The sequence below is a fragment of the Dermacentor albipictus genome, chromosome 7 (assembly GCF_038994185.2).
Source record: "Dermacentor albipictus isolate Rhodes 1998 colony chromosome 7, USDA_Dalb.pri_finalv2, whole genome shotgun sequence".
Classification (NCBI taxonomy): Eukaryota; Metazoa; Arthropoda; class Arachnida; order Ixodida; family Ixodidae; genus Dermacentor; species Dermacentor albipictus.
Window position 1 is genome coordinate 13323125 of NC_091827.1, and position 24673 is coordinate 13347797.

At 52.0% G+C, this 24673-nt stretch overlaps 1 protein-coding gene across 9 annotated transcripts in view; it reads right to left on the minus strand.

Annotated features, from left to right (window-relative positions):
- Positions 1–24673, minus strand: part of sm (heterogeneous nuclear ribonucleoprotein L) — a 168375-nt gene that overhangs the window by 37371 nt on the left and 106331 nt on the right. For all 9 annotated transcript variants that reach the window (XM_070521651.1, XM_070521643.1, XM_070521648.1 and 6 more), the window contains one exon: positions 24277–24373. In XM_070521651.1, coding sequence (XP_070377752.1) covers positions 24277–24373 — 97 coding nt within the window. The remainder of the gene's footprint in view (positions 1–24276; positions 24374–24673) is intronic.

Below are 24673 nucleotides of genomic sequence, written 5' to 3' on the forward strand. Positions count from 1 at the left end.
TCCACCCCTCCCCCCTTTTTTAAATATTTTTACTGCGCTGTACACGGACTGGGACATACACGAAACATATAAATTCCGCTCGACCTGACACAACGAACTAATGTAGAGGGAAAAGAAACAAAACCGCTCACAGGTACAACCTTCAAGCCGAGCCGCTTCATAGATCACCAGAAGCGCTAGCAAATCCCCTCTGGGGGCTAAAAAGATGTTTCTCGAGAGCTCGCAAAGAGTTTCATTAAAAAATAAAGAAAAGAAGAACCTAGAGGAGATCAGTGGATTTTCATTCACTACAAGAGGTCGAGGGAGCCCGTCGTAAATGGAAAAATAAAGAAGGCCCACTCGCAGAACAAGCCCCTGACATACCCGCTTCCCAACATGACATCCAATCTCCGCAGAGAAAATCATACAGTAAAGCGTCATAACAGCACTACAGATGAGATGGGGGAAAAATGAAGAGGAGAGAGAGAGAGAGAGAGAGAGAGAGGAGGATAACGTAATCTCAAAAAGAAATATAACATTGTGGGAGAAAGAAACGAGAAAAACTCCACCAGAAGCGAAGATGGGCAGGTCATTTTGGCGACGCTCCCGCGATCTGATGAATCGACAATGAATCGCTGGAGCCAACAGTGATACCCTCCAGACATAAATGGAAATGAGAGAGAGAGAGAGAGAGAGAGAGAGAGAGAGAGAGAGAGAGACGACAGCTGTCGCCGAGCTCTCCAGATGCGGAAGATGCTTTCCGTCCAGTGGTCGGGAAACAGCGAGCGACGAGGCGATTGTCGTCAGCTTGGAGACGGGATGAAATGATCGTTTTCGAGACGACCGCGCACAATCTCGTCGCCCCGTTCGCTCAGTCCTACATTTGGGGCAGGCTGGCTATCGGGACACTACACACTACAGCCAGATGGCTCCTGTAGTTTGTAGCAGAGGTGTAATCGTGACATTCGGCGCAACTTCAACCAGATGTGTGCGCAGTCGGCGGAAGCTAGCGACCGGGGCAGTTCTAGTTTTGGATACCAACAAGATTGCGTTATATTCGACGAATTTTGCCATGTTGGCCTCCCTTTCTCTGATGCAATAAGAGCCGACAAGATGGCGGAATTCGACATCCAGTGTGGCACCTCCAGGGTGTCTACCAAGCTGACATTTCCAAATTCAATCAGTTTTCCAGGTTTTCGCCGAGTGCCTTTACAAAATTCCCTGAGTGACACAGAACACAGAAAAGACGGGCTGACACCATATCGACCGATGTCATTCTCTAGCAAGCATGTTAAATAGAAAAACGACTTAATCCGGTTTGAATAGTAAGGCGTAGTGCTTATTTTATTTTCAAAAAAAAAAGTAGAAGGGAGTGGTTAATAAAATGCACCGCGAATAAATATCTTGTTACAAGTGAGATTTTCTCTCAGCAGCTGGAAAGTCAACCTCAAATGACAATACACACTCTCAGCCCGCGCACAGCGCCTCAGTGCAGTGTTTCACTGCTTTAAAGAGTTTATTTTGGTTTGGATGAGGGACACCTGCATCTCAGTGTCAGCCAACACTTTTCAGCTCAAGCTCCTTCAAAGAAGCGGCGGCACACTTCCTTCTCAACGCGTCGGTCCTTTTTGTTTTCGTCCTCCTTCCACCAAGCATTCGCCCCACGGACCATTTAAGGATCCTCTTGGTCAGTTCGACAGTCAACGTCCGATTTTTTCCGACTCCCTAGGGGCCGCAAAAACGTCCGAAAAATCGGGCAGTTCAAGAAAAAAAAATGAATGCATGTCTTGTACTGCTCTTAAGGCCTGCCAGTACGCTTGTTCAGCATATCGGAGCTCGTACTGTGACAGGAGACGGCGGGTGCACGCAAGGCATAATTGAGGAATACATACCGTGTCTCGTGACGAAAACCCCTTCCTACGCTTAAGCTTCACCGCGTAACATCGCTGTATAGAGGCAAAGCTGACTTTCGGGAATCGGCATTATGCCACGCGCCGTGCTTTACAAGTTTCGAAGCCAATCACAAAGATTACAAAGGCGAAGTCGGTGCCATTGCTAACAACGGCGAATTCTTTCAATGAGAAAACGGCGCCAAACGGCAAGAAATTTAATAGCGAACGTCGAAGCAGCTAGACCTAGCTTTGCCGCAGTGGTGGCTAAGGCTGTCAGCGGATTCGCGTGCGAGTGCGGGTTCGAGGCGGCGAGATAAAATTGCGGCGGTGGTGGCTTTGATTAATGCCGTTTCGGACTTGCGGTCACGGGAGAAATTAGTCCGAAAAACACACGGCGAAGGTTTCCCGCGTCTGAAATTTCGGACCTTTTTATACATTCGGCTCTATGGGGTGCGTGGCGGTGCCGGGAACGTCCGATTATCGGGCATGTGCCAAAAATCGGAGGTCTGGAAAATCGGTCGTTGACTGTACACTGGCAACTCCTCCAACCAACGATACGGCGTCAAAGACGATTCGTTACGATTCCTCCACACTCCTGGATCGAGCCAGCATTAGCGCGACCTTCATTCTCTTTAAATAAAATTACAGCTAATTTTCCCTCATAGAAGCACAAATTCCCCGAGCTTTCCCTGGTTATTTCCCGACTATTCGATATCCCCGAGAATTCCTGGTTTTCCCAGTTTTCCCGGTTGGTAGACACCCTGACCTCAGTAAGCCCCGAGCGTCAGGAACGACAGAAGACGCTGAAGATCAGCACTGCGAATTCGGGAACAGTACAAGCGAGCCGTCTACTGTGTGCGACTTTCAGATATTTGAAATGTTCAGACCCACAGAAGTCTAAATATGAGAGCACCAACGTAGACTATGGTGTTTGGTGCCAGCGCGCATACTCCAAGGGAACGGGCAGCAGTTAAGCTTTCACCGAGTGCAGAAAGAAATGGAAGCGCGAATGACAGAACGGGACTCAATTTGCCCCGACGAAGGTTAAGGAACCAGAAAAACGGGAGGCAGCGGTCGCTAGGAAACCGCGATTTAAGTAATCAAGCCAGCTTAAGAAAGAAAGGTTCTGAGCTTGGCGATTTAAAAAAAGAAACTGCGGCGCAGCGAAGCGCAACTTGAGACATCAGACGTAAGCGAAACATCAGGTATAAGCAAGTAAGGAATGAGAGTTACGAAGTAATTTGGGGAAAGCTTCGGGCCCGACGAGATTTCGACACGAGCGCGTCGAACAGCGGCGCCGGGGGGCCGAGCGGAATTAATCTGAGCCGGCAGAATCTTCGCGCGGTGCCGTTATTAAAATCACCGGCCGATGTCACCCCGACGACAACCATGGAAGAGAAGGGCAAGTTCGGCGGCCGCCGCCGCTGCCGAGTAATAGCAGTATAACGGAGACCCCACGCACACTGTTCTTCAAGAGCGAGAAGGCCTTGGGACATCGTATGGGAGGAACGGTGACACGGCTTTTATAAGAAAGGCCGTCAGGACAGGATCGTCGGGAATGTCTAGGAGGAAAAGGACGACCGCCGCTCATCCCCACGCCCGTGTGACGTATATATATGAAGGAAAGAAAGGGGGCGACAACCGGCGCCGAGTTCAAGTCATTCTGGACATCCTTTCGGATGTGCGGGCGCTAAGGGAGGAAGCACGAGCTTACTTCCTCCTCCACAGCGCGGCCGGGATGAAAGAAAAAGAAATGGCCGCAAGGGAGGCATCCCTTGAATCTTTCATGAGACCGGTGCGGCAGCGAATAGCGAGGCAGACGGCACGGCGGCAGGGAGAAAATACAAAGAGGCGGCGGAAGAGTCGCTTTTAGCCCGGAAAAAGCCAGCGGGGCGTTAACTCCCCCTCACCCCCCGTCCTTTTCATCCTTTCTGTCCTTCCGAGGCTTCTCTTTGCTGTAAAGGAAGCCTAGCGACCCGGCCGTAAGGCGAGTGACTTTTTACAAACTGGGAGAGACCACCCCGGTCAGAGTAACTTCCTAGGTGACACAGAGGAGTCGTCGAGCATGAAAGCGCCGCTCTCGGGCAGTCACGTGGTGAGATGAATAACGACACGTGACGGGTCGCGCTGTTATACGCGGCTCCTTCCGCAGAGCTGCCGGATGTACTGTACATACACGCGGCTAACGAGCGCTAGTGCTGCGGCAAAATGTGCCTTCCGCGTTCTGCCTCGAGCGTCGGCTTCAGAGTCCTCTGGCGGGCAACTAATTTACATGTGTGAAATGGCAGAACTTTATTGCAAACGGAGAAGCCGGCTTAAGTCGGTACACAGACTGAAGTCGGGTCCGGCAGCGAGCACACGTAGTTGCGCAGTGCCCTCTCATACTATACACTATCATATCACAGCAGAGCGGGACTAAGGGCGCTGATGCAGCGCGAGTGGGACACGCGCCAAGCCAGCGAGAAGGAGAAGCTTCCGCATACGCAGGGATCCCGCGAACTCGGCTATCATATTTGCTGCCCAGGCCGCGCGAGGGTTCGCCCCGCCTTCCAACCGCCTCCGGTCATCGTGCTGCGCGATCCAGCTGTGGACACGACCTCCGAACACCGGAGCGGACGTGCACGGGCCTTCATCGACAGATCGACTCGGTATATCTCGATACGGCTCACACGACGACCCGCGACTTCGCTGAGGGGTCGGGGGTGCCTTCCGCCGACCTGGCCCTCCCAGCCAACTGGTGCCCCAATTTGTGCAGCAGCATAAATTCGAATGCGATGAGTTCTGAAACTACTTTAACGCGTTGTGCTGATATTGCAACTTACCATTAGAGAGAGAGAGAGAGAGAGAGAGAGAGAGAGAGAGAGAGAGAGAGAGAGAGAGAGAGAGGTGGCAACGTCAATTGTTCGTCGAGCCGATCCGCTTTGCGTTTCATTCAGCGCGCTCAGGACCGGCACCACTCGACGACAGAGTTGACTAGTAGTGCGTGGTAGTAACGAGTGACTAGTAGTAGTCACTGGTAGTAACTACAGCTGCCCGTGCCGCTGGCGCCTAACACCGAGCGGTGTTGTGCCATTACCACAAGCCCGGATCCCGAATCTGCAAGATGCAGAATCTATCCTGCGAGCGCCATAATTGACGGTTTGCAAAAATACTGTTGCGCATGCGCGAACACGGCTGTCACGAGCGCCCTCTACATGGTTAGGTACGAGAAGCAGACGAACAACCAACGCAGCTATAGCGCGCCTTGAGACGACGGTTTGTGGTGGTTTTGATCGCGGTATTTTCGTGAAAAGGACGGCTCGTTGTGTTGCGTATTGTGCACAAAGTGTTTTACTAACAAACGGAGCACGAGTTTATTTCGGTTTCCGTCCGAGAAGAGCTATCTGGCGAGGAAAGCAGCATGGATTAGCGACGGCCGGAGATGCCATCACAGCACACAACTTGCTCGCTCCTCGCAGAGCCGGTTCATATGCCAGAGCTGCGAAGTTATTTCGGCCTACAAGCTTCGAGACACCCTTAAACGCAGCCGCATTTTGCCGGAATAGGGAAAGTTCAAGATGGACGGGGACGGACAGCGCTTGCGAACGCGCTGTGGTGTCACTCAGTTGTCGCTGACATGTTATTATACTAAATATTATAAAGTGACGTCGAAAGTGCGCCTCATATGACAATCAGCGCCTAGTACTAGGCCACTGAAGTGATCGAAACACACCATTCGAGGGCAGTTGGTGTGACCGACGGGCAGCGCGGAGCGACCACCGCGACGGAGTTCGGCTGGTTTGCTCTTTTCTGCCGACGGTGTACAGATAGGCAAATGTATTTCCTATTTAGCCTTTTAATACTGATGCATGAGGTAAAGAGCTAGCAAAAAACTATGCGTTCACTTCCTAGCAGAAGCTTCTTCGTAACCGGCGACACCCACGGCCAGCGAGCGAGGCCTACCGTCTTCATCGATGGCAATTAGTGCGTCGAGAGAACGGCGCGTCGTTTGAGACATTCCCGTATTTGCCGTGCGCGAAAAAAGGACCGTCGTAACAAGTCAAACAGCTCCGTGAAGCATTGCTTTGTTCCAGATGGGCCATATTAGTAGGATAAACTCTCCTAAGCGGAACATCCCACTCGGCGCGCTGACTTTGCCGGCAGCCGCCGAACGCTCGAGCCGGCAGGCCTAGCTCCCGGTTGTCGAAGCAGCAGCCGACGGCGCTTGTAATGAAAACGGAGCGGGCCATAAAGTGTTTATTTTCATGAGTATTTTAGCGTCTGGACGATTATGTCGCGGTTAAATGAACGCAGAGTTGGTTCTCTATACTCTGTCGGCAGCAAAGAGCAAATAAGGCTAGCCGCCTTGCACGGTGGTCGCTGCGCGCGGCCAGTCTGCGAAACCAAGTGTGGACACTCGGCGACACATCGGCAGCGTGTTTCAACGACGCGCACTCTGCTCTTTGTTGAAGGAGTGTATTTCGCACGCGTCAGTCCCGTGCTGGCATCAGCAGCCCCAAATATACGATATCTTTAACGTAATTGTCATTCAGTGCCGAGCCTCGATGAGCCTGGAGAATAGTGGCAGTTATACAAAGCAGATGTTTCCACACGCGATCAGTCTGTGTGGTACGCTTCGAGAAGTCGGAGGTCTATGACATGCACGAAAACTGGAACGGAGTGAAGGCGTCTTCAATTATTTTTGACGTCATGAACACACGCGGTTGCCGCGGCAGAGGCCAGGCAGCAGCCGAGAAACGAAACTCGCTCTCTAACCACATACTCTCGCACGCAGAGCACTGCAGCTTTGCCTGTTGTGCGCCAGGTGGCGCTCACTATTTTGCAAACCGTCCATTCTCCCTTCACAAGTCAAGATGCTGCGCCTTCGTGCGGGAGAAGCCTCGGCGAAGCAGCGTGTTTAGACGTGTCCGCGTGTGCCAGACGGCCCGGCGCCGCACCTCCCTTGCCTGGAGGTCACCGCGCGCGCGAACTTTGAACCGGGTGGCCAGCGCGGTCGCTGGTTGGACCCCTCGGACGACCGTCGTGTGCTGACTTTGTATTGGGCCGGTTGAGTGACAATGGGCCTCGGGGATTATAAAAGCAGCGACACGCCGCTCGAAAACAGGATCCGCCGACCCCACCTGGAGAGAGGGTCGTTCCCGACTGGGGTGAGATGTGTCACGCGTTTTCGCCGGACGCCGTCGTGCGAGAACAGTCGCGTTTGTGTGAGCTCTCGGCCCCAGTGCCGATCCGTTCATGTCCTGTATGATAACCTGTATATAATGTATAAAGTCCCTTTTGTTATTCTCATCGACGCCAGGCTCGGAGTCTTCGCTACCAACGCTCTGTCACGAAACGGGTGACGAGCGCTACGGGACCACAAAGCCGTAATCGGGGTGCAGCGGTACAAGTTCCTAACACTGGCGGCACCGGTTGGATGTCGTAACACTGGTGGCACCGGTTGGAAGTTCGTAACACTGGATGGCAGCTACGGGATTGACCGGCATCAGCTACCTCGGCGCGGTGAGTGCCTGAAGTTTACCTCAAACACCAGACTTTCTTTGACACAGGTTATAGTAGCTTAAGGAAGGATTTGGTGTTGCATTGTGATAACCTTGTGTGTTTCAAGCCTAGTAAGAGTGTTTTGAAAACCAGGGGATGCTGAGGGGGTAAAAAGGGCAGTGTGTGAAATACTTGCATATGTCTTACTAGTAGTGTTATAGTAGCGTACGGCAGGTATATTCAAAAAGGGTAAACAGCAGGAGGACAGTGTGAACGATGGAGAAGTACAAGGTGAAGGAACTTCTCGAAATTTGTGAGGAGTTGGGCATTGAGTTGGGCTCAACCAAAAGAAAGAATGCGATCCTTGAGGTCATGAGGACTGGGGACGTAACGGCTGAGGAAGCCGCAGAGGCCTGGGCGGAAATCAATGAACGTCGGGAAAGGGAGGAAAGGAGAGAACAGCAACGTCGCGAGGAGGAAAAGGAGGAAAGGAGAGAACAGCAACGTCGCGAGGAGGAAAAGGAGGAAAGGAGAGAGAGGGAGCGACGTGAGCACGAGCTTAAAATGAAAGAGTTGGAGATCCGAAATAACTCGCCGGCGCCTAGTCTCACTTCTAATGTTCCCAGAATACGCGATCAACTTCCACCCTTTGTCGTCGGAGAGGATATGGCCAAATACCTCGTGAAATTTGAGCACGTGTGCGAACGGAATAGCATTGAGCGATCCCTTTGGGCACAGAATCTGTTAGCCTTGCTTCCTGGGGAGGCATCAGACGTAATAACTTGCTTATCGAAAGAGGCGTTTGAGAGCTACAGTGATGTGAAGGAAGCGCTACTGCGGAAGTATAAATTGTCGCCCGAAGCTTTCCGGCAGAGGTTCCGGTATGCAAAAAAGGGTAAGGAGTCGAATGTTGACTTCGCGTTTCGTCTAAAAGCCGACCTGGTGGAATGGCTGAAGGGCGAAGAGGTTTACGACGACCGCGACAAAATCGTCGAATGCATCGCGTTGGAGCAGTTCTACCGTTGCATTGATGAGGAGGTCAGGCTCTGGCTGCAAGATTGGCTAAAGGAGGTTAAGCTAAACAAGGCAGCAGAGTTAGCGGAAGAGTATTACACCCGCCGCAGCTTGCACAGCAAGGCAGTGCGCGTAGAAAAGGCAGATAGGAGAGATGGGTTTTCCGGAAAGCCCGAAAAACGGAAATGTTACAGTTGCAAAAAGCAAGGGCACATCGCTGCGAACTGCCCTGAGAGAATTGCTTTTGCAACAAAACAGCACGATACGACGCGTTCTTTTGAAAAGCGAAAACCGTTAACCTGCTACAATTGCAAAAAGCAAGGGCACATCGCTGCAAGCTGCCCAGAGAGAATTGCTTTTGCAACGATACAGGAAACTCACAAGAACATACGTCTATTGGAGCCCTATGTGCAGGAAATTAAGGTAAACGGCAAGAAGTGCCGAGCACTGCGGGACTCTGCAGCCACTATGGACGTTGTTCACCCGTCTTTCGTCTCCTCGAGTGATTTTACGGGAGAGTGCGTTAGGATACGGCAAGTGGCCGAGAAGGAGAGTGTCTGTTTACCGATCGCAACGGTTATCATTGAAGGAGAGTTTGGAAAACTTAACACCGAAGCCGCTGTGTCAGCCGCCCTCCGGGAGCAATTTTCCTACCTCTTCTCAAATAGGTCGGAGCAGCTGCTGAGGGATCAGGGCAAATCATTCTTTGCCGACGTGGCGTACATGGCCCCCACGCGATCCAAAGCGCGCCCGCTGTCGAGGGAACTTGACTTAGCGTCGGTGAGCGAAAGGCGGTGCGGCACACGGACCGATCACGGTAACTTGAGTGGCGAGCAGTCACGGGAGAGGCAGAGCTCGGAGGCTGGCCTAGGCGAGCGGGTCCTGGAGGAGAGTGGGAGTGACGCGTGCAGTGCTAGCCGCGATAGAGACGCGACGCCGCAATTAGGCGACGCGGGCTCCACACTCGCTCCGGTTTCCGCCAGCTGGCAGGAGCAGGCTGCAGTTGAAAGAAAAAGTCTGATTCGCGAGCAGCAGGAAGATTGTTCATTAGCCGATCTGAGGAAGAGCGTCAAACGGGGAGTGGAAAAAAAGGGGGTTTCATTTGGCAAGGAACCTGGCTTATTGTACCGCCGCTACACGGATAAGCAGGGTCACAAATATAAGCAGCTTCAGATTCCGCGAAAATATCGCCGGGAAAAATGAATGACCTCATTTGCTTCCTCAGAAGTATGTTTTCGGTCCAAAGCGATTTCAAGGGGACCATTCTATTTGTAATTATTATTGCTGATTAATAATTGTTTCTATTTTGTTATGTTGATGATTTGAAAACTGATTGTTTGAGCCTTGTGTGCTAGATCGTACACCTGCCTCTTGTTGCAGCGGGAGCAAAAGGGGATAGCGATTAATTAGGTTGATTTGAATTATGGCCTTGTCTGGTGTTTGACGGGAGACAGAGGGCACTTGTTCGTGTTGGGTGTTGCCTTTTGCCGGTCGGTTTTGCAAGCTGCAGAACGACCAAGCGGGACCAGTGGCGAGAAGCAAGGTCTTAGGAACGACCCGAGCGGAGCTGGTCAAGGTGCCTTGGCGACGACGTGGTGAGCAGAGCTCCTGTCCTGACGAGTCGGACCTGGGCACGTGAAGTTACCTGGCGTCCCGACAATGGACGTGAACTTGGACGAGCCTGACGAACGTGCGCGCCTGGCATCCGAGCCACGTGGAGGCAGCTCGTCTTCCCGGCGCCTTATCTGAGGGCGGGGATGCTGTTGTGCCATTACCACAAGCCCGGATCCCGAATCTGCAAGATGCAGAATCTATCCTGCGAGCGCCATAATTCTCCCTTCACAAGTCAAGATGCTGCGCCTTCGTGCGGGAGAAGCCTCGGCGAAGCAGCGTGTTTAGACGTGTCCGCGTGTGCCAGACGGCCCGGCGCCGCACCTCCCTTGCCTGGAGGTCACCGCGCGCGCGAACTTTGAACCGGGTGGCCAGCGCGGTCGCTGGTTGGACCCCTCGGACGACCGTCGTGTGCTGACTTTGTATTGGGCCGGTTGAGTGACAATGGGCCTCGGGGATTATAAAAGCAGCGACACGCCGCTCGAAAACAGGATCCGCCGACCCCACCTGGAGAGAGGGTCGTTCCCGACTGGGGTGAGATGTGTCACGCGTTTTCGCCGGACGCCGTCGTGCGAGAACAGTCGCGTTTGTGTGAGCTCTCGGCCCCAGTGCCGATCCGTTCATGTCCTGTATGATAACCTGTATATAATGTATAAAGTCCCTTTTGTTATTCTCATCGACGCCAGGCTCGGAGTCTTCGCTACCAACGCTCTGTCACGAAACGGGTGACGAGCGCTACGGGACCACAAAGCCGTAATCGGGGTGCAGCGGTACAAGTTCCTAACACTGGCGGCACCGGTTGGATGTCGTAACACTGGTGGCACCGGTTGGAAGTTCGTAACAGCGGCGTTACGCAGCGCGCTCTCCAAGCACGGCACCTGCGCCTACCTGGCGCGACTCGCCGGGTTTTCGCCACTACCAACCGACCCAACCGCAACAAATCACGATTGAAAGCGCCACCTTTCGAGCGCCTTTTGCTTGTGTTTTGAGCGCGCCTCAGAAAAGCATTGTTTTACGCCAGCGCCTCGAAGAAATGCATCACACCACCAAAACTGACGCCCGTAGAACAGAGCCTGTTGTGGCAAACACCGAAGGCTCAAAGCCACGCACGAGGATATGCAAACGAAGGCAACAGCGGCGAGCCAACTGCGCGCGTATTCGCATGCGGGGCCTGTTTCTCCCGAAGACTAGAAAACGCGGCGACCGCTTTTCGTGTGCCCCGAACGTGCCCGCATACCAAATGAGACGCCCCAAAACTTGAACCCGCCGCACGCGTGCCCGCCGCAGCGTGGAAAGCAACCCGGTGCTCTGCCTCTAGCCAAAACTATGCAGCACCATGAAACCCCGAGCTGGCGAGAGCCGCGAAATTCGAGGAGTGCGCAACTGGAAATGTGTGTTTGTTCCAGCTAAAGCTGCGGCAGGCGCGACGACGATCCATCAACGCATCAGAGCACGCGTGGCTCCAGAGCCGGAGTCAAAGGCAGCAGTAGTCTTACAATGAGAGGCAAAATGGTATATAGACTGCGACAGGTATAGTGAAACCTGATTACCTCAAACAGGGTAGGTCGCAATCCCTCTCCCTTGCAAAGAAGGACGCCGTTAAATATGAACATTGCTAACTCTTGCACGGCCCTACAATGTAGGGCTTAACCCCTGTTACGGTTCACTTTGCGCGGCAATGAATGCATCGAATGCCAAACGCACACGGCGGGCCGAACCATTACGCTCGTCAACATTAACATATTTGTGCGTCGTGCGAGGGGAGTATGCGCGGAATGTGCAAATCAGACTCACCTCTTTCGGACACTCAACACCTCTCCGCCAAGGGGCGGACTCCCGCGACGCGCCCGGACAAAAGCTTTTTGCACTGGGGGCAGCGGAGAGGGAGAATGCCCGGATTTTGGAAGGCATAATGGCGCTTTTCACTGGTTCATTCGGAGCAGGATTTCTTGGTCCGTGGCAACTAATCCGAATTTCACTGCTCGATCTGGAGCGGGTTCGCGCTTTCCGCTGGTCCTTTCGGATCAATTCGCTTCACGACCCTCTCCGATGGTCAAGCAGGTTCGAACTCCAGGCAAGCGCTGTTGATTCACAAAACCCCGTCCCCTTGGTGGCAGCTGTGGGACACGCTACCCTGGGTCCCAACACCCCTCACGGAACAAAAAAAAACTATGACTACGCGGCTCACCTCACCTTCAACGAATATGACTGACCGGGCTGAAAATCTGCCTGCCGCCCGCTGGCAAGGCGAAAATCGCCTCACCCGACCGACGCGTCTGCAGTACTTGGTGGTTGTACAAGACGCCGATACATTCTCCACTGCATCCAAGCTTGCACCGAGGTGAACGGTTCTAAAGGGTCGGCGACAGCCGAGCGGACGGCCGTGCTGCCTGGCGCACAGGAACAAAAAGACAGGACTAGCAGATTCCAAGACGGGCGCTGCTGTGGCAAAGCGCAAAAAAAAAAAAAATGCATGAGCGTTTCAGAGGCGCGAAGCCCTCGGCGGCTTTCGACTAACAACCGGCCCGCGCCATCGCGGGATCCCCAGGAAGCTGGATACAGCGAGCGCAGAGAAAGAGCGTGCGCCATGAAAAATAGACGAAGCGGAGGCCCGCTCGGCGACGAGGCTAAGAATGCGGCGCAGTTCGCGTTAAGAAAAGATGGCGCACGCTTGAGACACGGCCAGAGAGAATCCCTCCTCCGCAGCGACACGGACCGACGGCGAGGCAACAACGGCGACGAAGGCACGTCGCCGGGGGAGACAACAGTGAATAAATCACGCCGCGCCATGGCATGCGCGCGCACACGTAGACAAGGGCGCCGACAAAAACAATGGGTGGGGGGGGGCTTAGGCGAAAGTGCGGGCGCGAGAGATAATGTTCATACTTAATGTGCGTTTAAAACAGCTTCACTCAGTTTACACTGGCAACCAGCACAGTGTTATCCCAACTAAATTTTCGTTATTTCGGTAAAGAGGTTTTTTACAAGGGACAGAACGAGGGCTGACACAGGTTTTTGTTGCTCAATAGGTGCAATACAAAAGCGTTTTTCCGAGCGTGAAAGAAGCCCGCGAGTATACAAGCAAAATTGCCGTGCTACTAGCCGCTCGAGGCACTGCGTAAAACCCACGACGACCCTGCAAGCTGGTTACTGGGTACATACCGTCTTATCAAGCCTCTGCTCACGGTAAAAGTAGCTTTTTTGTTGTCGAAAGGTAATTCACAATTACTGCTCAAATGAGGTTCCTCTTTGGGGTCCCTATACAGGAGCTTTCTTTGGTGGCCCCCAGGATGATTTGGAGATGTTTGTTCTGGCCCGCAGGTGAAACGCCATAAGGCGATTCCCCGCGCATAAGATACACAAGAAAGGCGGATACACACTAACACGTCCCTTTGCACTGCAGTATAGAGGAGGGTGCTGCGGAACACACCGCCACTTAGACGCGGACTCCCACTGGCTCCAGCAGAGGACACGGTCCAACTGAGCAAACAACGGGACTGCGCTTCCCTCTTCCCCTCCACGAAGCTCCGAAGGCACCCATTTCCCGAGATGTGCTAAGACGCGAACAACCCGCACCAACCGGAACAACGGCGGACAATGCGTCGCGAGAACAGGGACGAGGAAAGAAAGGGAGCGAGGGGGAGGGGGCTTATCCGGAGCAACGTGCTCAATCTTCCCAAACCCGTTGACACACCGACGCGTCGGAACTACGCACACAAACCGCTATAAGGCGAGCAAAGAACCGCTCGCGCGCGTATGCTCGCACGTCAACGGCACCTATCGGATGAGGGAAAGAAAAGCAAAAATTGGACGACGCTTAAGCTTCGCCTTCAAGAGTGGAACGCGATAGCGTTATCGCATCCCGTTCGCACCGCCTACTCAAACGCGCTACGCCAGCCAAACGTAGCGATCGGCACAGATAGCTGGGCCCCGACGCGCCATGAAATATAATAATATTTGGGGTTTTACGTGCCAAAACCACTTTCTGATTATGAGGCACGCCGTAGTGGAGGACTCCGGAAATTTTGACCACCTGGGGTTCTTTAACGTGCACCTAAATCTAAGCACACGGGTGTTTTCGCATTTCGCCTCCATCGAAATGCGGCCGCCGTGGCCGGGATTCGATCCCGCGACCTCGTGCTCAGCAGCCCAACACCATAGCCACTGAGCAACCACGGCGGGTTGCGCCATGAAAGCGGAAGCGATCATGGGGCGTGTGGCGCGCCACGTGTCGGGGCAGCGCCGTACATTGCCAGGAGGGAGTCTTCTGTTATTGCCGCGAGATGGCTCTGCGTGTGAGCAGAGCGCAGAAGAAATTTAGCGGAAACGTACTTCGCTACTCGTGAAACTGCGACTTCTGTAAGTTACATGGTCATAATTACCTACATACACCGCAGTATAACTTTCTACTGCAAGTTTCTAAAGCAACATCGCATTCATTAGACGCGATTTTGTCCCATTTTGAAGGAACGAACTCGTGGCTGAGTGGTAGCGTCTCCGTATCACACTCCGGAGACCCTGGTTCGATTCAAACCAGCCCATCTTGCAAGATGTTTTTTATTTCTGAAGTGCCTTCTGGCATTTATCGCTCACAGCCAACGCCGCGGACTCCGACGACACCGGGTTTTCTGCGACACGAGCTCCTTAACGCTGTCGCGTTAAAACAAAGGAAGAGAAGGGCGGTTAACACGGGTACTGTCGTCCGTATTCGCACATCGCAGTAGCCTCGTGGGGCGGCAATCGGGGCCCGGTGGATTATCATCGCATATGTTAAAGCGAAGCATTCTTTGCGTCTTCGCACGAATTTCCCGCTGCTGTTCGACAGACCGCAGGGGGCTTCAGAGGGTGTGTTTACGGACAAAAGTGCAGAAGAGAGTAAAGGCGGCGCGAGAAACTCGTTTGGACCCCACCGCGTCGAATGCGCACAATTCCATCTGGAGCTCCCCGGGCGTCGCCACATTAGCCTCATCATAAATGTAATTATTTGTGACCCCCTTCAAAAACAGTGCAGCAACTGCAGCGCTTAACGTCCTACCAACGCGCGAAACCAGTGGGGACGCAGAGAGACCTGAAGAGAGGGGGGAAGGAGAAGAGGCGCAAGGAAACGCTACTACTATAGACACGGGAAACCTGGATAAACTTAATTTCAAGGTACGGCACAGTACGTTTCCGATGTTCCTGAAAAATAAACCCCACGCAAATATGTCAAGCGGACAACTTACGCAGGGCGCGCTGAAGCAGAGCCGCAAAATTAAAGCCCATCGCAGGGTTCAGGTGACACTACGGAAGCGGTCGCAAGTCATATCAACGCTTGTGTGCCCGCGCCGCGGTAGCTTTGCGGCTATGGCATTGCTCGAGGTCGCGGATTTGATTCCGACCGCGGCAGCCGCATTTCCACGGGGGCGAAATAGAAAACGCACGTGCGCTTACATTTTCGGGACACGTCAAAGAATCTGATTGCGGTTTTGGCACGACCAGCAATTAGTGCGCTCATTAGTGAGCACACTAATGTTGAGCACATTAGTGTGCTCACTAATGTGCTCAACCCTTCCAGAGGTTATTAAATGTGGCGCACAACGACGCTTCAAGCAAACACCTCCCCCGTTGTGTTCTGCGTACTACGCAAACGGCAGCGATGCACGCGAGGTAACGTTTAACATCGTTCCCTACTCTCGTGTTAGACTAAACGTTGAAGAAAATAACCTTTCGTCGACCACATCAGCGCTAACTATCATTTAAAGCAACCAGCACAGAAAGCTTCACTGACATCGATTCCTACAGTGCGTGGGATCTGCATAATTTTCCTCACTACAGTTGCAAAACAACTATGTTGCAGTGGCTTGTCCACGATGGGATGGAAATATTTTTCGGCGAGGCGCACGCCATGGCAACTGCACGAGTTCTATGCGGCGGGCGTCCCCTTCCCCACTATTAAAGGCGTTCTTTTTTTTTTTGCTTTCTACAAAACAGCTGCTTTCTCCAAAACAATAAAGCACCACTTTCACAGTTCTTTCTTTTTTGCTCGTCCTACTTCCTCGAGAGACATGCCTGATCGACAACGTCTCTAATTCTGGTGCACAACCAATGCCGCACTTAAATTGGCAGCCATGCGACTCGGAGATTCGAGAAGAAACGAAAAAAAAAAAGTAAGACCGATAAGAACGGGAAAGAAAATACAGGATGACGACAGCGATCGATTGAATGATGCCGGTTAAGTCCCCAGGCAACACGCAGCTATGAGACACGACGCAGCAGAGGGCTCCGGATTTATTCTGACCGGTCAACCTGGAGTTCTTTAACACGCACTCAAGTCAAAGTAGACGAGCGCAGACGAGAAGTAGACGAGAAGGCCCAGCGTCTAGCATAAAGCTTTGTGCTCATACGTGTGCCTCCGCAAGGTAAAGAAAAAACTGGAACGCAGATAAAGCCCATGATGCAAGGCGGAACGTCGACTAGCCAGCCGCGGCAAGACCGAAAACTTTGCGTTATTACTTCAGGAGCGAGGACTCAGAAGAGCGGCCGCTGAAGCAGCACGCACCGCGTCGAGGCACCATCATGGCGGCTTCCACCACGCTTTCCGGTACGAATCGAAGAATCTGCGCGCTAACGAAGCCGGTCCACCGATAGCGAGGGCGCCACGGGCAATGAGAGAGAGAGAGGGGCAGAGAGAGAGAGGGAGGGGGAGACAAAGTCGCAGTCTAGTCCAAGCCGTCTCCTGGGGAAGGCTGGCGAGGCGGTGCGCACTCCACTCCAGCCGAACCGGCGCAGAAGGGAACAGTACGACGGCAGGGTCGAAACAAAGCGCCCGGATGGGGAGCCATAGCGTAATCACGTTGCGAGGAACCCCCGGGGAGGGATTCGGGTGACCACAGCTGCGCAGGGCGCTCGGCAGGCTACTGTAGGAGAGATATGAGCAGGAGAGAGAGAGCGGGAGGGAATGCTCCTGCAGTCTCAGTGGGACCCAGACCACAAGCGCCGACCAAAGAAACATCTCGCCTCGAAAGCGGAAACGAAAAAGAAGCTAAATTGAATGAACAGAGAAACGGGGAAAAGAGAAGAAATACGCGGGGTCGCGCAGCAATGAATAGAAGCGAATAACGCAAATGAAGCGTCTCTGTTTTGTTTTCATCTAAGATTCACACCTTCGCTTTCTTCCCGGCGAACGAAGACAGAAAGAAAAGAAAGAGGAAAAAGCGAGAACAGAAGAGTCTCGGGCGACTAGCAACGCGAGCGGCATCTGCTGCGCATAGCTTCCTTTCTCTGGCTCGACGGCTCCTTCGCCGTCCATAATGAAGCCTTCGGTGGCGGTAATTGGAGTGAGACTTCCCAAAAGGAAAGCCTTGGCCGCGCCACGCCAAGGGAAGTCATTACTCGTCGTGAAACAAGGCGCCGGAGGAGCCGGGGTAAAGTGGCCCCGGAATAATCCTTACGCAGCTCGGCGTCGGCCCCTTGGAAAGCAGCAGCGCGTGACGATTAAAAGAAAAAAAAAGAGAGAGAGAGCTGGGGATCAATTTGTGCGTCTGATCAAGGCGGATTCGATCTGGCAGACGCACGTACAGTGAAACCCGGTAACTACAGTTAACGAAGTTCAAGACAGTATTAACCTCTGCTATGTTTTATTATTATTTCTTAATTATAGTGCGGGAGCTAAGATTATGGCGCGAAGAAAAGTTTCTTGCCGGTAGGACCTCAATAAATATACTTACAGTTCAAAGTGAATCGAATGCTATCACACTAGGGGCAACAGCGAGGGGCGTTAGGGTTTTCTCGCACAAGTAGCGGAAGACAAATAGAACATGCTTTCGTTTGACCAGAGTGCGACAGGGATGATCGGGGAATCAAGAGTGAGACTGCTCTCGGCCGAAACTTACCAGCAACATTGTCTCCGGCATCAACATGCTTTTAATGAGAATAGAATGTGATTGTCAGGCGTTCGTTTCAGAGTGCGTTAGCAGCGCCACAAAGATATTGTAAAAAAAACAAAAAAAAACCTAAGCATTATAGCTAGCATAAGTACACTTCACGGAACCCAATCAAATGAGAGGACAAATTCTATACTCGGTTAGTGTTCTGACACAGCTTTAAAGCCGTTTTTGCGTCCGCGTCGCAGCACGGCCCGAAGCACTGAGAGAGAGAGAGAGAGAGAGAGAGAGAGAGGGAGGGAGGGAGGGAGGGAGGGAGGGGGATAAAACCAACAACAACAAAAAAGAGACACGTAAATGCTGTAAGTTGCTACGGCTCTCATCAAGCCGTCCATGAGCCCACAACTCGGATTAGAGGCACCGCCGACTAAAGTTTTATTGCTCTCGAAATGAGATCGCCGTTGCTATGTGCCACAGTGTTTGCTTCAACTGATACCACAAGAGAGAGAGAGAAAAAACATTTATTAGAACATTTATTATTTTATTTATTATTATTTATTACCACAAAAGAACGGAGCAACGCTTTCTGCGCGCAATATCGGGCGAACGACCGAACCACTGGTTGGAACCGCGGTTGAAACTGCGACTCCGGTTCTAGTCTAAATTTCGTCTCGCAGCACGCGCCATTCCTCCTTCGGATTTCCCTCTGCAGAAAGGCGCAGACAAGAGTCCGACGTGCGTCATCAGGTTAGGCCGGTGACCGATAAGAACCCACAGAGGCGCGCCGCTCGCAAAGAAATCTTGCCATAGCGAGCGCATGTTCACCGATACAATACGACACGCGACGGAATCTGCGGTTTTCCGCGCACGGGGAATGCGTAGCGCTTCGTTCATACACACGGCGTGTTAAAATTAAATGCGTTAGGAACCGCGCAGCTCCAGCGTTTTTTTTTTCTTTCTCAACCTTCCCAATGCCGACACGGAACCAGCCTGTAATGTCGCCACAGCTGCCACCTGGGAGACCAAATAGGAAATAAAGGCGCCGCTACAAGGATACTAAAATACGAATAGTCAAGCTTAGCTGCGCTGGGAAATTAGGCTACTCAAATACCGAAAATTCACTGCCACCCTAAGCGGAGGCTTGGTATGCGAGAGAAGGCTCAACAGCGAAAAGACGAGTGGCGACGCCACCGTGTAGTTCCGGCACTTGCTCGCCGCGACGACGTCGTGGATGTTGACGTTGCCTGCTGAAGCTTAGGTCATCTTTATGGGTAAAGGTCAGCTGCGTGGTATTATAAAAGAGCGAAAGGTACAACTCAAGCAAATTTCAGGAACCTTTGCTGAGTTAAGTAACCGACAAAATGATACACGATACCTTGGAATCACCCGCCGTGGTTGCTCAGTGGCTATGGTGTTGGGCTGCTGAGCACGAGGTCGCGGGATCGAATCCCGGCCACGGCGGCCACATTTCGATGGGGGCGAAATGCGAAAACACCCGTGTGCTTAGATTTAGGTGCACGTTAAAGAACCCCAGGTGGTCAAAAATTTCCGGAGTCCCCCACTACGGCGTGCCTCATAATCAGAAAGTGGTTTTGGCACGTAAAACCCCAAATATATATATATATACCTTGGAATGTGTGACGTCACACTGAGTCACGCGCAAGCGCTGGGGTTTCGGCGGGAAGTTCGAGAAACGAAAGCGACCATTCTTTTTTTTTAACAAGCAACCTATTTCTGCTAAATTAACTAACACGGTGTTTTGAAATACTAGCTTGTCAGTTCAAGCTGTAGCAGCGTTTCTCTTTAGTGCCCAACTAAGAGAGTACTTCATCAGTCATGGATGATTTCGTGTAGTTCTTAATGTTCATTCAACGATCGCCGCCCTATGTAGTTGCCGCTCTCGGGCGCAATCCAATATACGTTTACTTTCCTTAGAGCTCCGTAATAACCCGTGAAGCCACCCGCGCCTTTTGCTACGAGAGCAGCAGGCAGCGCGTGCTTTTCGATCAGGACAAACGACCTTCGACCGGAGGGCGCACTATCCTGACGCGTCCGTGTAATAAAAGCGCTCTTCGCTTTCAACGGCCCTTCTCATCGCCGACGCTACGAGAAAGAGAGAGAGAGAGAGAGAGAGGCACAGAATCCCGAGAAAGAACACCCGCGCGCCCCCTACACCACATGACGGAAGACTGCTATAGCGATAAACGCGGACACCGCAAAGCCTACGACTCGCCAAAGAAATTTTAAAGAAAGATAAGAAACCGAGACGCCGTGTCAGCATCTTTTCTTCCTCCTTCAACGAGCCTAGATGAGCTTGCGGGGAACACAAGACGGCCGAAGCCGCAGCGCAGAGCAATCAAGAGAAAGTGAAGACGAGGCCGCAACGTTTACGAGCAGCCGTACTTAACGGCGCAGCTATTTTTACCCGCACTTCCGGACTCCGGTGCAAAGATGCGGTACAGCCGTCTCGCATGATGCAGCATCAGGGAAAGGGAGGGCGGGAGGCAATAGTTGCCCGCGCAGCAGTCGAAGCATGAGGGCAAGTTGATTTATCTAGTCCTTTCAATCGTTCATATCTCTGACTACCAAGAACGCCGACCTATGCTATGTTTTCCTATTGGCGGCGAGGAGTTACGGAGTCGCCATCTATCGGAAGCGCCTCGCTGGCGTAGTATGAGGGATCACGTGGCGCGCTCCTCGTAGGTTTTGCTGTCAGCGCTCACTGAAAACACCATGCGCGAGCTCTCTTGGACATTTCTGTAAGTACATTCGAAACGAGAGAAGTTTCTTACTGTATAAATAATAATCTTGGGTAAACTGAAAGCACACAGTCGTTTACAGACGCTATCTCTTTACCGAATGCGTACAGTGAACGCCACTGCGCGCAGTCGCCGCGATGGAGTCTCCCGAAACGCCTTCTTGCGTGACAGGTAGGCAAACGCCGAGACCAAACTATGTGAAATATGTTCTTATAGTGTTTGTATAACTAAATGGAGCGTAATAGAATGAAGCCTCAATGCAGCGATCGCGCAGCTTCGCAGCGACCGACTGCGCGTCTGCATGCTTGTCCGCGCACTGTTTCGCTTTCTCCGCGCGCGCGTTTTTGCACCGCGCCGTGAGCTTTAGGCAGCAGAATATGAGCATTGGCAGTATACAAGCAACCATTGTTGCGTGGGTGCTATCAGAGCTGTTCAAAAATAATTTCATTGTAGGGACTTCGACGCCTACGGGGACTGTGATGTGCCGTCGCGACGATTCAATCTTTTTTTTTTCTTCTAAATTCTTTGAACTTTCAATGCTATTTTTCGAGTTGCGTCGCACTGTATGTTTATCGGTGTTCTCAGCGTGCAATTTCCCGCTGCTCCTTTTTTGTAATCCAGTGCATTAATTCATAACACAAACAGGACCATATGCCATGCTTTTTTTAAATGTGCTTCTTACCGTTGCCTTTCCACTCCACTGAACTTGCCAGTATCTATAGCATCGACAAGTTCATAGACCAAACCGTCATGACATTAGTCGGGCAGCGGACTCGGGCGAGCGTCTCAGTGCGCGTTTTCAGAACATCGCAGACCGGGCGTCGTCTATAGCAGAAATCTTCCTCGCGTCTGTGCTTGCTGCATACCCGAGTTGTAGCCGATGACTGTTTGCCGGTTTTATGTTTCGCGAGCCAAGCTTCACGCAGCTTCTTGTCCTGCGGCTACGTGTGAATAAGGCTGACACCAGCCTCCGTTACGTGCGTCCGGCCCTGCGGCACCGAGCAGTAGCCTACAATGTTGCGCGCCTTCAAAGGCAGCCACTACCTATTATTAGTGCTTTCAAGCGTTGTAAAGGAGACACTCGAAGCGGGAAAATTTCGCCACTGAATGAGGACCGCAGCGTACGAGGGAATTTAAACTCGTTTTCAGCTCGCTTCGGCGCGCCCGAAGCAGGCGACGCGGCCGCTATGTCCACGTGATCCCTCCTAGCACGTCACGCCGACGGTGGCGCCAGTTTTTCCAGTGGTGGAGCTCGAGGCCAATACTCACAGTAGACGGCTAGATAGATTGCTAAGCGGACAGTGGTCAATCTTAAATCTCGTGCAAATTTTGACGAAGCCAGGGATGTCATTCAGTACATCGGGCGAATTCCGCCGCATTGTCAAATTCCGTAATGACCACATTTCGAGCCAATCAGACGTTGCGCCATGGCAGGGCCAACTTCGTATAAATTTATAGACAGCCGAACAGTGAACAGCATCCGGATTTGACGTCTCCACGCTGAGTGACTGGGGAAGCTCAAGGGTCGATGAGTCACGGTGGTTACTTACTGTCGAAGTTCCACGTATTGTAAATAAAATTACGGGAATATGTCGAAGTTCCACGTATTGTAAATAAAATTACGGGAATATGTTCCACGAACATTTCAGTCCAAATTATCACGACAAAGCGCACATCAAATCACAGTACGACGCACACTGTGCAGCGAGAGGTGCACGCCGGACAAACATCGAGGGGCCTCGAGCCCTTCAATGCGAAACCAGAAAGAAAATGGCGCCGCATTTTCCAACAATGGTTGAACGAGCATACCATTCATTTGAAAGGATGGCTCATTAGCGTAAGTGGGGAAGGAGGTACGAAATGAACGTTGAAACATTGTTTCAATTCCGCTCTGTGTGTACATAGGTTTGTACCGGATAGCTCGTATCAAAGTTGAACCACGGAGCTGGCAAAGCGTTCTCCGACAGTGTTTCCAGAACAAGTCTCGAGAAAAATGCGACGCCAGAGTACGAGGCTTCCCGCAGTGGTGTACGTAGACATTATACAGTGCACCTTATGCACAGAAAAAAACGCACTACAAGCGGCAGACGCTATGTGGAGAGGCCTCTCTTCACACGAAATGCGAGTTCAACTCGAACGTAAGTTTTTCTATAGACATGCTACAACGCATAAACACATACGCGAGCTTTTCGTTCACGCAACGATGGCGCGTACCGACGCCATCGCAAGTCAACACTGCGTCGAGAGAGTGCTGGGTGAAAGGCAATACGCGATCAAAACTTCACTGAAAAAAAAAAAAAAGCTCGAACCTAGCACTGCAGTGGGCAGAAGAGAGCCGGATGATGGAATCCGCACCGATGTGCGTGAGCGAGCAAATGGCGAACGAAACACTACACGGTCTCCACCAATACGAAAGAAAACAGCCAATCCGAATTAAGGCAACCACCGCTAAAAGGGCACAGGCCGTGAACCAAGCTGGCTAAAAATACTTGCGGAGAAGCTATACTTGCAAAGAACGGGCCCCTTTGTGTCTTATTTCCGTGCAGATAGACGACGGAGAGTCGTGACAAGCGTCACGCTTGCTTTTGCGCAGTGCACAACGGCACGCAATGTGGCGATCAACCCATTGTTAACAGCACAGTTAGCTCTGCAGCTGGTGCGCTGTTCTTGCTTCGCCGCATTCGTTGCCATCGTATTGAAGGGGAAACTAACAAGGAAAAAGGCATAGAGATATACAGTAATCGCGATAATGACTGTCAGCCACCACATTTTAAACTGGCCATGTCGAGTTAAATAATAATCATAAAAATAATACTAATTCACGTGGCACACGTTTCGAAATCCCCCTAAACTTTTATGACCATACGAGATTAATGTATGTGTGGCCTAAATGTCACAATATCGTTTGCGTCGCCGGAAAGCCGGCTTTCCTGCAAATAGAATTTTCCACTGGACCATTCTGTTCCCCTCACACATCTCGGCTGGGACTAACCAGTGTCACGAAGTTGGGATTCCGTTTCGCGAAACTAAATATTATTTGTATTCTTCAATTCGTAGAACATCGCGTGAATGGAACCACTTACCTGCAGCAGCCATTGTCAGCCGTCGTCAGCTTCACAATGTTTTAGCAAACATTACTGCCTAAGGCAACTTTTGTCATTTCTCATCTGATTTATTGTACGTAATGTCTCACAGATTACTTCGGTTTGTTCATGATTGCTTTTCTGTTGACTATATCTTCGTTCACTCCTACTAGGCAAATGCTAACCGTTCCCCTTGTAACTACATTTGGCTGCCATGTAGGGAATTTTAAAGGAAGGAAGGAAGGAAGGAAGGAAGGAAGGAAGGAAGGAAGGAAGGAAGGAAGGAAGGAAGGAAGGAAGGAAGGAGATAGATAGATAGATAGATAGATAGATAGATAGATAGATAAGTTCACGCTGTAGAGTAATCGAAACTGTGCTGAAGTAGGAATAACGACGCCAAAAAAGAAAAGAAAGAAACGAAAGGAGCGCGAATCGATAGCCTGGAGAGTAAGTTACAGGACAACGCGTCGAGCTTGCGTGCCGGCGCACCTCGCCTTCACCGGACTGGCCCGCCGCAGCTAAGGTAAGCGGTGCACGCAACTGTACGGGGCCTGGACGTAGCCGCCGCCATCGCGGAACGGGAAAGGCAACTCACCTTGGCGTACTCGATCTTGAGGGTGCAGCATCCGGAATAGATGTCGGCCCCGTTCAGGGACTTCTTGGCACGCACCGCCGCCTCGACGCCGTCGAACCTTTTTTTGAAACGCTCAGAGTCAAGGCGCAAACTGACAGTACGCGCTTCGTCGGGCACGCAAAACAACCACAACAAACAAACTCGAGGACACACAGACAAACACACACACACACACACACACACACACACACACACACACACACACACACACACACACACACACACACACACGCGCGCGCGCGCGCGCGCGCGCGCGCACACACACACACGAGGCCAATGCGCACGAAATGAAAAGGTCACCTTGGAGGCACACACATCGCGCGCGCACAATGGTGGCGAAGTCTTGGTAGACGTGGCG